This window comes from Sus scrofa, chromosome 6, assembly GCF_000003025.6.
Source record: "Sus scrofa isolate TJ Tabasco breed Duroc chromosome 6, Sscrofa11.1, whole genome shotgun sequence".
Lineage (NCBI taxonomy): Eukaryota > Metazoa > Chordata > Mammalia > Artiodactyla > Suidae > Sus > Sus scrofa.
In genome coordinates this window covers 99,776,672-99,791,695 of record NC_010448.4, presented here as the reverse complement: position 1 = coordinate 99,791,695, position 15,024 = coordinate 99,776,672, and the positions used below count along the sequence as shown (strand labels likewise).

At 40.7% G+C, this 15,024-nt stretch overlaps 1 protein-coding gene across 13 annotated transcripts in view; it reads left to right on the top strand.

Annotated features, from left to right (window-relative positions):
• Positions 1 to 15,024, top strand: part of PTPRM (protein tyrosine phosphatase, receptor type M) — a 742,666-nt gene that overhangs the window by 301,271 nt on the left and 426,371 nt on the right. For all 13 annotated transcript variants that reach the window (XM_021097712.1, XM_021097707.1, XM_021097710.1 and 10 more), the window contains exon 4: positions 2,557 to 2,635. In XM_021097712.1, the coding sequence (XP_020953371.1) occupies positions 2,557 to 2,635 (79 nt within the window). The remainder of the gene's footprint in view (positions 1 to 2,556; positions 2,636 to 15,024) is intronic.

Genomic DNA, 15,024 nt, shown 5'->3' with positions numbered 1-15,024 from the left:
GTATTCTTGGCTTAGTAAATGGTCACATGATTACTTTTTTAAATTGAAAATTTTATAGAGATAATTTTGGAGTTAGATGCAGTAGTGAAAAAATAATGTGTACACTTTACCCAGTTTCTTCCAGTGGTAACACTTTGCAAACCTGAAGCATAATGTCACAAGCAGGATGTTGACATCATTGAAATCTGAAGCTTTTTCAGATTTATCCAGTTGTACTTATGTATGCATATGTGTGTCTTGATTGTTGTAAATTTTTTTCACTTTTTATACGATAAAATATAAATAACTTAAAATGTATCTTAAAATCCAGGTAAGTAATTAAATACATTTATAATGTTGTATAGCCATTGCCACCATCCACTCCAGAACGTTTTCAACTTGTGAAACTGAAGTTTTGCACCAATAAAAGAGTAACTTCCATCCCCTCCCTGCAACCCCAGGCGACCACCCTTCTGCTTTCTGTCTGTATGAGTCTTTCTCTTCTAGGGACCTCATTAAGTGGGTGGAATCACACAGCATTTGCCCTTCTGGGACCAATTACTGAGCACCATGTCCTCCAGATTCATTCATTCATATGAATGTGTCAGATTTTTTTCCTCTGTTAAGTCTGGGGGGAGGGAGTGGGATGGACTGGGAGTTTGGGGTTAGTAGATGCAAACTCTTACTTTCAGGAAGGAGAAGCAATGAGGTCCCGCTCTACAGCACAGAGAACTGTGTCTAATCTCTTGGGATAGAACATGATGGAAGATGATATGAGAAAAAGAATGTATGTATATGTATGACTGGGTCACTTTGCTGTACAGCAGAAATGGGCACATTGCAAATCAACTATAATTTTTAAAAATTCTGAATAGTATTTCATTGTATGTGTAGACCACATTTAGCCCATGGGTTCATCCATCTGTGGATACTGGGGTTCCTTCCATGTTGTTGTGATTAATGCCACTATGAGCTTTTATTACCTGGGTGGGTTTGTCCTTCCATCACCATAGGGAAGACCTCTGCTCTTCCAACATCACAGGCATCACCCATGTTACCCTTCTGTATCCACAGCCGTCTCGTTCCTATCCCTGCCCCCTCCGTCCCTGAGCCCTGGCCCCCACTGATTTCCCCTCCATTTCTAAAATGTTGACATGACATGATGTCACATAAATGGAATCATACACTTTGCAGTCTTTCTCGATGGGCTTTTCACTCCACGCAGTTCTGTGGAGATTCATCCAAGCCATTGGGTATGTCAATAGTTACTTCCTTTTTTGTGCTGAATAGTGAGTAGCCCACACTATGGACGGACCACAGTCTGTTTAATTGTTTACCAATATGAATGGTATCTGGACTGCTGCTGGTTTCTGGCCATCAGAGTAAAGCTTCTATCAACACTCTTGGGCAGCTTTTTATACGAATGAAAATGTTCATGTCTCCAAGGGTGCGGTTTCTGGGTTGTGTTTTAAGACTGCTTGTCTTTGTGTTGCAAGAGTGGTGGTCTCCCTGGTGATACGGTTTCCTGCTGTGTGGAAAGGGAGGTGAAAATAATGCCTCGTGGACCTTTTATCATGAGTTATAGCCTGACATGGACACCTTTAGACAATCGTATTAAGAAAATTGACAGCTTTGTTACTGGGTCTTTTTTCTTCTTTCGCCTCAATTCCTCTGAAGTGGCTCCCTCATCTCAAAAATGCCCTTCATCCTGAGACCCTCAGAGTGTGTCACCCTTCCTCTGTGGCTCTGCTTCTCCCACAACCAAACAGTTGTAAAGCCCTCTGGATTTCACCACTGCGGAGATTGTAATGTCATTCTCCCAATTCATACATCTCTGCCCTCTGACTTTCAGCTGGCATAACCTCTTCTCCACCCTATGAGCATGCTGTGTTTCCTGGAATCTCTGCCCTGAGTGGAGTCTCTGAGCCTGGTCATAGCTGACCTTTATAGCTGTAGGTCCCCATTCTCTTCTTCCTGGCCAACCATCACGTCTACCTCAGGCCTTTGCACATGCCTGGGAGGCTCCTTGCCCTCTTCGCACATGCAGCTAGCAGCTCAAATGACACTCCTCATGGAGGTCCTCCAGTATATGTTCTTCCCATGGCCTGTCCTCTTCTTTTATGACACTTTTAAAATTTTGTGTATATTAGTTGTGCAAAATATAGGACCCCATGGAATTCATTTGGGTCCTAGAGACTGCTCAAAGAAGTTGACCAGAACATAGGTTAGCTTAGAACAATTGAAGTTTTAACATTGCTGCTAGGAAATGACTAAGCTTCTTCTTTCACGTATCAGTTCTTAATCCTGGTACCCCCAATCCTGATGGGGTGAGTCCTTGAGGTATAGAGCAGCCTGGCTTACCCACTCACCTCCCTGAAAACTGCATTTGGGTCTTAGGTTTTTTTTTGTAGTTTTAGAACCTCAAACATTGACTGATAGGTATTGGGCATTTCATTAACATTTGTGGGGAACACGAAAGTGTGAGTGAGTGATTGAAACTCCATTCCTATCGTATAGGAGATATTCAGTAAAAGTTGACAACATGAGTGACTAATGAACATCTTTCTCAATTTCCAGGTGATTTTTGAAGTCATAACATCTGGACATCAAGGCTACCTCGCTATTGATGAAGTGAAGGTGTTAGGACATTCGTGTAGTAAGTTGCCTCAACTTTTCATCACTGGGGGGCATGTTTGGGGGCAAATTTAGGTAGCGGATTCAGAGGAATCACTAAAAGAGAAGGCAGGCTCAGTCATCCTGCTCAGAAGTCCCTGGGGGACCTGATTGTGGTGCTTTGCTAGCCCAGAAGTTCAAAGACATGCATCTCATGTGCAATGTCATTGTGCATATCTGAATGTCTTTAAAATGAACACCAGGGATAGGAGCTAAGGGACTACTTTGATATGTGTGCCCATCCAACCCCAGAATCAAGTTTAAGGAGCTAAGCCACCAGAGCTCTGTAGACGTGTGTATCTGTATATGCGCTTATGTTCACTTGCTTATGTGCACATGGGTACACATCTGTGCATGTGTGTATCTGTGTGTGTGCGTGTGGAGGTGTGTGTGCATGCATGTGTGCATGTCTAGGCACAGTGTGTCCCATGATCACTGTGTGTTCATAAAGTCAGAAAGTCACATCTGCCTTTTGTAAACCCTGAAGAATGGCATCTAACTGTACAAATGACTCTGCGTTCTGTTTTCCCCACTTAACTTTATAGTTTTAGGTCCGTCCATGCTATTGTATCATATGAATATACCACTTTCTACTTTCCTCTTCTTTTACGAACGTTTTGTTTCCCAGCTCCCCCACCCTCTCCCACTTTTCCTATGTGACAGGCACAGCTGCCCTGTGGACACATCCATGTGTGAGCCCAGGCAGAGCATATTCCTCTAGGCATAATTGCTGAGATGTAGGGTGGAAATAATTGTGGTTTTACTCAATGCTGCCAAATTGCTATGAAAAATGTCTGACCAGTTTATATGCCCACCAGCAATGCAGGGAAGTTTGCTTGGCCACATAATCTTTGCCCCAAATTGATAGTGTCAGCCCCGAAATCTTTGGCCATCTCAAGGATAGCAGCCTGCCTTCTTTTAAGAGTCCCACTAAAGAGAAATTGGCTCATTCAGATGATTCTAGGTCTCTGCTGAAGGTTCCTGCCCACGTCTGTGAGAGAGTGGTCCTGTCTACACTGGTCTTAGAAACATGAACACATGCAGGAGTGACTCAGCTTTTACCGCATGGATTAAAGAGAGTGTGCGATCGCTCCCTGCAGTGGTTACAGGGACGCCTATGGGGCTGTTATCTGATGGAGCCTCATGAAACCAGCGTCTGATTCCATCCAGGGGGAGTTGCTGTCTGAGCACTTTATCTGGTTCTCCACGTTCAAGCTCAGCAATCATCTTGTTCAGCACTAAGGCAGACAGGACTCTTGTAGCATAGTGCTTTGGCCTTTTCTTCTCTCAGCAAGACTGGCCAGTGCAAGAAGAATTTCTCCCCCGACCCCTTTCTTTCTGAAATGGCAAGAAAACAAACAATGCTGTATCTAATGGGAACAGCAGGGCAAATTTAGGAAGCAGGATATAATTACCTGGGTTGGAACTTGGCCAGATCCTCAGAGTCGCCTCCGGCTTGAAAAAGTGCTAGGGGAGCTTCTAATATGCGGGAATGCTCAGGGCTTCTGATTCACCTCTTACCAGGAGGTAAAAAGGCAGACGGGAATATTGTAGGCCCACTCTGTCTGAGGACGCCCTGTTTCTCAGAGCCACGAGGCAGTTGTGACTGCTGCCCTGGGTTCAGGCACAGGTGCAGTGGCTGCTGGCCAGGAAAATCACTCCTGGAGTGCAGCCCCTCCCATCCTATAGGATTTGAGTCATTGCCTTAGGTAAGAAAGACTTAATGCCTTTCCCTCCATCAGAGCCTTCCTGAAATGTGTCTCCTGCAGTTTCCTGCATTCCTTCCAAGCCCAGCTGCCTGCAGCCATAGAAATGGTGTTTATGGTCGTTCCTTGGGAGAATACGGGTGGTGCTGGTACCTAATTGGCTTTGCAAACTGCAGTTAAGAGATGCAGAATCACAAAACAGGCTCTGTCCCAAGGTGATGGATGCTGCAACAGTGTGTTGAACTGTGAGCTTTCAATGGCTTTGATGATAGCCTTTCTGTAGTTATTTTTTCTTGAATCGCTAAGTTGATGGGGAAAAGATGCAAATAAAGGTTTTAAAGAAGGCAATAGTGTGGTCTTAAAATGGAAAGCTTTATAGTTTGTATTCTAAGGGCTTTCCTATCAAGGTTTCTAAATAATAATCAATTATTTTGAAATACTGATGCTCATTAAATTTACATCGGAAAGGAGCATAAATATTTCATATCCAGAACCATGCCTTCCAAAAAGATGCAGAACTGCTGAACTTTATTTACCTCACTGTAAAGGCTCCTGTATGGATTCCTACTGGTTTATGAGAAGGCATTACGACATTTTTTTTTTTAAGTAGCTGTTCTGTTAAAAGTATACAGTTGCTCATAAAATTGATTTTCGTATAGTGGCAGGAAGATGCAGGATCAGCCTGAAATGTGGAGCTGACTATGCCGTGGCTTCAGACCACTTGTAATGAACACAGATAATTTTTCTGTTTGGTATGCATGCTAAAACTTTATCTTGAATTTGGTTCAATAATCCTCGGAGGAGAAACTGAAGAAGCATTTTTCAGCTTCGTAATATTGTCTCCTGTTTTTAAGTAGGTTGTAACTTAGGCATATGCGGGTATTAGTACCTGGCGATGCTGATGTGTATCTGTGGGTCTTATAAGCCAGGAAGCATTTGAACATCACATATCTTTCACTTCATCCATTTAATGTGTGTAATTCAGTTTTTTTCCGTATATGCATGAGGTTGTATAATCGTTACCATAATCAGTTTAGAACATTCCCATCACCCCAAAAAGAGTTCCCCTCCTGGTTAAGAGTCCTTCTTCATGTCCCTGCCCCCGCCCAAACCACTAACCAATTTCCTGTCTCTGTAGCTGTGCTTGTTCTCTGTATCTCATTCATCTCAGTGCATACTATTGAGGCCCGTTTTGTCTGTCTGACTTCACGCAGCATTTCATGCTCCATCTGTGTTGTAGAAGTATCCATACTTCATCTTTCTCGGGAGTTCCCGTCGTGGCTCGGTGGGTTATGAACCCGACTGCTATCCATGGCCTCGGTCAGCGGGTTAAGGATCCAGCATTACTGTGAGCTGTGGTGTAGGTGCAGACACGGATGGGATCTGGTGTTGCTATGGCTCTGGTGTAGGCCGGCAGCTGCAGCTCTGATTCAGTCCCTAGTCTGGGAACATCCATAGGCCCCAGGTACAGCCCTAAAAAGCAAACAGAAACAAACCCCCCTCTCCAAAAAACCTTATCTTTCTCAAATCAAGTAATATTCAATTGTATAATATTCCATTCCATGGTTTCCTTACTTATTCATCAATTGATGGCCATTAGAGTTGTTTCTAGCTTTTGGCTATTGTGCATAATGCTGCTATGGACTTTGATGTCCAGCCTTTTGTGTAGACCCTTGATCTCAGTTCTCTTAGGTATATGCTTACAAGTTGAATTGCCAGGTCACATAGTAACACTGTGTTTAATATTTTGAGGAATTAGGAAATTGTTTTTCAAATAAGTTGCACCATTTTGCAAACTGAGGAGCACTGTATGAAGGTTCTAATTTCTCTGCATTCTTTCCAATACTTGTTATTATCTTTTTTATTATCGCAGTCATCCTAGTGGGTTTGAAGTGGTATTTCTTGGTGGTTTGAGTTTCCTGATGGCTCATGATATTGAGCATCTTTTCCTGTGCTTTTTAAAAAATTAAAGTGTAGTTGATTTACAGTGTTTCTTCAAGCTCCGTTGTACAGCAAAATGACCCAATCACACACAGTTCCCTGTGTCAGAGGGTACAGTACAGAGGGCTGCACTGCCCATCCATTCCAAATGTAACAGTTTGCTTCCAAAACGCTGTATATCTTTCTTGGTTGAAATGACTATTCAGATCCTTTCCTCATTTTTAATTGAATTATTTACCTTTTAATATTGGGTCCTAAGAGATTTTTTTAAAAATATATCTGGATACAAGTCCCTTATCAGATATATGATTCAAAAATATTTTTCCCTAGTGGTGAGTTATTTTTTCCTTTTCATGATGGCATCCTTTGCAGTACAAAGTTTTTAATTTTGATGAAGTTTTCTTTTGTCAGTTGTGCTGCTTGTCATTTGCTGTTAAGGCTTTGCCCAATCCAAGGTCATACAGGCTCATTGCTATGATTTCTTCTAAGAGTTTTATAGTTTTAAATCTTACATATAGCTTTATTTTGAGTTCATGTTTTCTGTGATATATTTCATGTGGTATCACTACATTCTTTTTGCAGATGCATATCCAGTTATTCCCACACCATTCGTTGAAAGGTATTCTTTCCCCATTGACATCTTTGTTGCAAATCAGTTGATCATAAATGTAAAGGTTTATTTCTGGGCACCCAGTTCTATTTCATTGACCTACATTGTCTCTCTTTCTGCCAGCACCATACTGTCATAACTATTGTGAACTTATAGTTGAGTATCAAATGGGGGAATCTGCGAATCCCCCAACTTTGTTATTTTTAATATTGTTTTGTCTATTCTAAGTGCCTTGCATTTCCATATGAATTTTTAGATAAAGGTGTCAATTACAGCCAAAAACCCAGCTAAGTTATTGATAGGAATTGTGTTGAATCTGTAGATTTCTTTGGGTTGGGGTGGTGGTTCTTTTCATTTTAACAACATTGGGTGTTCTGATCCATGAACATGGCTAGGCACTCTAGTACAATATTGAGTACAAGGGGAAGGAACAGACATCCTTGTCGTGTTCCTGCCTTGGGAGGAAAATTTCCAGTTGTTCACTATCAAGTATGATGATGGGTGTGGGTTTCGGTTTTCCAGAGACGCTCATTAACAGGAAGGATGTTCTTTTATATTCCTACTAGTTTGTGCGGTTTTTAAAACAATCTATCATGAAAGGGTGTTGGAGTTTAGCAAATGCTTTTTCTTTATCTATGCAGGAGAGGAAAAATTTCTCCTCGACCTTCTTTGGGTCCCTGCCTGGGTCTGAAAATTAACCTGACGAAGACAGATTAATGGGAGAAGGGCATACAGATATAGTTAATGGTTTTTTTATGTGACAGGGAAGCCCCATAAGGAAATGAAGACCCAAGACGTAGACCCAAGTGTATTTATGCTCGTTTTGATGAAGAGCAGACCTTCATGGAGAAACGTGATGTGTTCAAGACTGTACGGCCGGTGTGTAGACTGAGGAGGATTTAGCAAGACCGTTATGTTCAGATTCTTCTCAGTGAACCTTTGTCTTTGGAGATCAGGAAACCCCTTTCCCCTGGTACAGGCAGCTCACCTCTCCTGTGAGGGTTTAATGGCCTGTTTCAGGGCAGAAGGTGGAGAAAGGTCAGAGTGACCTTCTTACTTCTTGAGTTTCTCAAACTCCTTCAGCCTCATATAGTCAGTGTGCCAATGTGCCATATTTTGGGTACTTTTTTCGAACTCCATTATCTCTCAGATTATCATGTGGTTTTTGTCTTCTTGTTGCTGTTGAATAATGAAGATTTATGTGGCCCAACACTTTCTGATTTTTGTCCAAACGGCCAGGAAACTCAGAAGCAAGTTCAGAACTCGACTACCAAAAAAGTGGCACATTCCCAATACATACCTAGTGTTTACTTCCTGGCTCCTTTTAACCTGATTTGATCTGGGCTTAATTTTTTTATTATAGTTGATTTATAATGTTCTGTCAAATTTTGCTGTACAGCAAAATAACCCATTCATTCATATATATATGCATATATATACACCACATTCTTTTTCTCATATTATCCTCCATCATATTCCATCACAAACTAGATATAGTTCCCTGTGCTCTACAGCAGGAGCTCATTGCTTATCCACTCCAAATGCAGTAGTTTGCATCTTATCTATTTGTGGGGTGTGTTATCTTGGTTGATTTTTTTCATTTTTTAAAGTTTTATTGAAATATAGTTGATTTACAAGGTCATGAACATTTCAGCTGTACAACAAAGTGATTCAATTATACATGTACACACATCTATTCTCTTTCAGATTCTTTTCTCATAGAGACCATCACAGGATACTGGGTAGAGTTCCTTGTGCTTTACAGCAGGTCCCCGTTGGCCGTTCATTTCATATACCTCAGTGTGCACATGCCAATCTCAAACACTCAGTCTGTCCCCGCCACCAGCTATCTCCTCTGGTAACCATAAGTTTATTTTCAAAGTCTGTGAGTCACTTTCTGTTCTGCAAATAATTTCACTTATTTCCTTTTTTAAGATTCCACATATAAGTGATATCATGTGATGTTCATTTTTCATTGTCTGTCTAACTTAACAGAATGATAATTTCTAGGTCCATCCATGTTGCTGCAAATGGACTTATTTCATTCTTTTTTATTACTGAGTAGTATTCCATTGTGTATATGTACCACATCTTCTTTATCCATTTCTCTGTGGATGGACCTTAAGGTTTTTTCCATGTCCTGCCTGTTGTAAATTGTGCTGCAGTGAACATTGGGGTGCATGTATCTTTTTAAATTATGGTTTTCTCTGGATAGATGCCTAGGAGTGCTAGTCTAGATCATAAAATAGTTCTATTTTTAGTTTTTTGAGGAACTTCCATAGTTTTTCCGTAGTGATTATATATTGGTTGATTTTTAGAGGTTAAATCAATGTAGCACTCCTAGGATAAATCCCACTGGGCTGTGTATACAATTTTTAATATAGTTGTCATATAACACCTTAAATACAAAGTTATTTGCATAAATGATGCCTTGAATTCTGAAATCTAAAAATTGCACAGAATCATGCCTCATTATTTTTCTGCCAATTTAAAAACATAATAATACAATGAAAAAGATTGAAAAAAACCCTTAAACCCAGGTGCCATATATTGGATAAAATGAAAACAAAATCCAAGACTATTCTGTATTACTACTTTGCAGTATGGAATAAGTCAGCAGTTTCTTTAAACATTTAAGAAATGCTGAGCTTTTAATACGACATCCTTCAAACTTATTTTATAAAGCAAAATTAATTTTTCACTCAGATTTATTTGCATACTCAAACATTGCTTGCCTACTTTCAAATTTATACTTTTATGAAGACATTAAACAGTGATTAAAATAAGAATAACAGTGACAAATGAAACGTTGGAACTGTTTTTTGTTTTGTTTTGTTTTTTGTCTTTCTTAGGGCCTCCCCGAGGCATATGGAAGTTCCCAGGCTAGGGGTCAAATCTGAGCCATAGCTACTGGCCTGCGCCACGGCCACAGCAACAGCAACGTCAGATCTGAGCCGTGTCTGCGACCTACACCTCAGCTCACAGCAAAGCCAGATCCTTAACCCACTGAGCAAGACCAGGGATCGAACCTGCATTCTCATGGGTCCTAGTCAGATTTGTTTACGCCGAGCCATGATGGGAACTCCTGCTATACAACAGAGCTTGAAGAAACACTGTAAATCAACTATGCTTTAATTTTTAAAAAAGCTCAGGAAAAGATGCTCAATATCATGAGCCATCAGGAAAACCAAACCACCAAGAAATACCACTTCAAACCCACTAGGATGACTGTGATAATAAAAAGAATTATGTTTGTGGAATAAAGGCAGACCCCTTGTGCTTTGGTTGAGAGATACACAGAACTCAGAACTGAACTCAGAACGTGTTCATTTTCAACATGAGGGAACTTAGCCTGGATTTTCCCCCAATGGAATATCGCTCTTCTTCAAGATACGAGTGATGAATAAAAGTTATTTTTGTGTAGTGCCTAGCTTATTTTTCTATGATAAGAATGTTGAATCTATTTTACCCCTTGACAAATTACTCCATTAAGGGCCCTTCTTACCTTGCAAGCAAAACAAAAATAGTTTTGTCTTGAAACATGGTAAAAGCTTCCTGCTCACAAGAATGACTCGGCCTCTGGGGCCCTTTAACCTCATTCACATAGTGTGGATAATAATAATAATACCTTCCTCACAGGGTAAATGTAGGGATTAAATGAGTTAATCTACATGACAAGTGCTGAGCACATTCTAAGAGCTCAATAAATGTTAGCTGTTGTGATTATTATTGTTATTATTATTTCTGCAACCCGATTGGATCCCTGGAATGCATGAGCTGCAGATTGTAACCCTAAGTAGCGAAATTGATTGGTTTCCTAGATGGGGTCATTTAGCAGTGTCCATTTTAAAAGTTAAACAAAACATGTTTGCAAAATAGATTGGTAGAGTAGGCAGCGCCAGGCATTTATTTCTGCTGAACTTGGCTCTCTTGTTTGTGGGAATGTGTCACACAAGTAGAGAGGAGCGTTGACTGTGTGTTCTAGGCGGGCAGGCCTCCGGCCCAGCTCGACTTTTGCCATCACATTACATGCAAATGAAAATACAAAGAGGTTAAGGCGCAGTCCACGTTGGCCCGATTCACTTTGCACTTTGATCTCGCAAATTGCTGTTCTCTGAGTCTGTTGTCAGTGTTTCGGGGCCGGCTTTGAAGAATCAATAATACGAAACATCTCCAAAAAGATTTGCATCCTGGTCAAGGATGATTCCTGGCTTTGGGATCAAAGGCCGGTGTGAGATCAATTAATACCTGAAAACCTCTCTTCTTTTAAAAAATTGCCTTCTTAGGAAGAAGGAACGGCAGAAATGAGGAAGTAGGGAGGTTGTACCAAAAAACCCTTTTAATATTCATGGAAGATATTTAGTTTTTAGAACTCCTGCAGATTTTAGAAGAAAGCTGGCATAGCATTTTGAAAGGGTATCCAGGAGACAAATGGGCCTATAAATTTAGAGAGAAAGAGAGAATTTTTCTTTTTGAGTATGGGATAGATTGAAATTTTCCACTCTAATGGCGCTCTACCTGTGTTACAATTAAGGTCGTTTGGCAAGGTTCAGAGCTTACAGCTCAGCATGGGATTGAAACTTTTCTGGCAGTGGAGCTCTTTTTCTTAGGATCTTTTCCAGTTTCCAGTGATAGATCGATCCGTTATTTTAAATAATAATGACCATTTTTGAGGCTAAGTACCAGCCCCACAGAACGCCTTCTCCTGGCATCATTTTGTTTAATCTTTATCCCACCCCTATGAAATACGTACTCTTTTCCCACCCCTATTTTGCAGAGTAAAAAATATGCATTCATTAATTAAAATATAAATAATACCTTTTTAAAAATCCACTAAGGCTTGGGTTAAGGGACTATTGCTTTTATTCGAAGGTAGTAGGAGCCTGAAGTATTGATACTTAAACATCTATTTGCTGAAATCAGCATCTTAAAAGAGGATCAGCCTTCCACCAGCTAGAAACAGTTTTAGGGTTGCAGCATTAGGCAGGGAGAAGCCAGGCATCTTACTCCTTTGGAAACATTCTATAGGCCTTTAATGTTTATTGAAAAAAAACCTTACATATGTCATTAGGAGAAATTGTGACCTTCACGGTCTGGGAGGAAACTGATCTGGAAAATAGAATTCCACAGTCTGTTTCTTTGTCTTATTCACCCTGGTGGGTGAGTGACTGTCTTCCGTTCATGTCAATTAATTCTCTTAATTGAAAAGAAAAATTTGCTTTTAAAAATATTTACGCTTAATAGGTTTTTCTGTCATCTGGTTTCCATTTGAGATACGGCTTTATTTTCTCAGCCAGATTTTTTTTTTCTCAGCAGTCTTTTTCTCAACCAAGAAACACTACTTCCCAAACCAAAGACAGCCAATCCATTCCAGAGAAGGGCACTCCCAAAATACCCTTTGAACAGAGGTATCCATTCCTTAGACTCTGAACCTCACCTCGCAGGTAATAAGCATTGGCATCTTCCCGGAGGCCATATTGAAGATCAACTCCATTCTGAAAAAGAAGGGATAACCCTCTTTCTAGGCAGTGTGTCTTTTTTTTTTTTTTGCTTTTTAGGGCCACACCTGAGGCATATGGAGGTTCCCAGGCTAGGGGTTGAATTGGAGCTACAGCTGCCAGTCTGCGCCACAGCCACAGCAACACCAGATACGAGCTGCGTCTGCGACCTGCACCACAGCTCACATCAATGCTGGATCCTTAACCCACTGAGCAAGGCAAGGGATCGAACCTGTATCCTCATGGATCCCAGTCAGATTCGTTTCTGCTGAGCCACGACAGGAACTCCCGGGCAGGCACAGCATGTCTTAGTAAGAATGGGTTAGAGAAATACTATCACCCAATCAGATCTTTGAACTCCAAATTAAAAATGAACTCTGCTATGTCTTCCCCTTTGGTTCAGCAGTCATTGCTAGAAACAGGGCCCTTAGGGAAGCAACCTTCCAGGGCCGACCGAACTATGGATGGACCAATCTATAGAGGAACCAGCGACAACTCTGATACTCCTGTTCTTTACTATTATTAAATAAATGGATCGAGCAGAGCACGTTATGTTTCATGAGATTCTGCTGAAAGATTACAGAAATTAATGCTTAGCATTTTTGAGGGGGTGGTGAAAGAGCCCTCATAGACTCTGTGGGTAGAAATGCAAATTGTTAGAACGCTTTAAGGGAAGCAGTTCGGCAGTTTGTGTTGAACGTCTTTTAAAAATGCCTACTTCTTATCTGGGTAATTCAATTTCTAAAAATTCATCCTGCGGAAAAAACAAAAAGTCTATGGGAGGATTTAATTATGAACTCCTGCATCTTGGCATTATGCCTAAGAAACTCAGATGTTCAACAGTAGAGGACTATTGCAGTTAACTTTTGATGTCCATATGATGTGGATCAGGATCTCTCCACCTTGACACTGTTGACTTTGCGGGCTGGGTAATTCCTTTGCATGCGGCTCCCCCCTGCATTGTAGAGTGTTTAATACCGTGCCTCGCCTCCCTCCCCTGGCTACCAGCAGAACCCTCCCACCTTCCCCAGCCCCGTTGTAACAACCAAAAATGCCCCAGATGTTGTCAGATGTTCCCCTGGGGGACAACATTGTCCCGACTCAGAACTACTGATTTCCAAATAGTTTCAGATGAATATTTAACAAGGCGCATGCCAGCTATATCTTGTTAAAATTCTTTTTAAGTGCGTGGTCGTCACAAAAAAAAAGGTAGAAAGATACCAGTAGACCAAGTTCGAGGGTTTAGATTCTTTAATGGCAAAGGATTGCTCTGATAGTTTTATGCAAAGCCAGCAACTCCTGCCAGACCTCTCAGAGCAGCCCATAAATAACTAGCAGCCAGGTACTGGAAGCTCTTTTTTTTGTTTGTTTTTTTGTTTCCAGTAGGATTTTTGTCTTCCACCTCCACCCCCATTTCTATCCCATTTGTAGCTGTTCTCATGATTTGGCTTTTCATCTGCCTCCTCACCTAGTGTGAATAAGTCATCTGTATGAAGACTCCTGAATTCACTGTGAGTCTTGGCGAAACAAAGTTGGAATTTCCAGCCTCCTAAGGGAGGCCCAAGCTTAGGTCAACGTGCACGTGTCTCCCCTACATGTTACGGGATGCTGTTCACTTAAAAAAATGTGAAGGCTGCAGAAATCCATGCATACTTCCCAAGCTGCTTCTTAAAGATCAATGTATGTATGATGAAAACATGAAGTCGGTGAAAATTTTTATTTTTTATTTTATTTTATTTTTGACTTTTTGCCTTCTCTAGGGCCGCTCCCGTGGCATATGGAAGTTCCCAGACTAGGGTCTAATCGGAGCTGTAGCCACTGGCTGACACCACAGCCACCGCAACGCCAGATCCGAGCTGCGTCTGCGACCTACACCACAGCTCACGGCAATGTGGGATCCTTAACCCACTGAGCGAGGCCAGGAATCAAACCCACAACCTCATGGTTCCTAGTTGGATTCATTAACCACTGAGCCACGATGGGAACTCCTGTTTAAAATTTTTAAATTAACATTTTTGAAGTAAATTAAAAAATTGTCATGTTTCTCATGTTACTGCTTATTTTTCAAAATATTTTCTGAAAGTAAAAAATAAATTATGTAAGTCAAAAATCTTGGGTAAAATCACCTTGATTTTAAATATCCTGAACTTTGAATATTTTAGTCATATTAGGAGGAATATGCAAAAGAAGATGGTCCAGGTTCAGTCATTTCAGGAGGCCATTCAGATTTGAGGAGAAATAAATTATGGCATTTTTCAGCAGATCAGAAACATACTCTCATATTAGAAAAAAAAAAAAAAAAACAAACGATTTGGGTAGCCCACCTTACTCTTCCAAAATAGCTCTCTTGTCATGCCTGATAAAGAATGAACTTACAAATTTCAAGATGGCAATTCATTTTCTTTTTTTTTTTCCATTTATAATGATTTTTATTTTTTCCATTATAGCTGGTTTACAGTGTTCTGTCAAGTTTCTGCTGTACAGCACGGTGACCCACTTACACATACATATATACATTCTTTTTTCTCACATTATCTTGCATGATTTTAGTCCGTGGAAAGTTTACTCTTGATGTTCCAAACTAGATGTGTTTTAGCTGTTCCCTGTGGGCTGATCA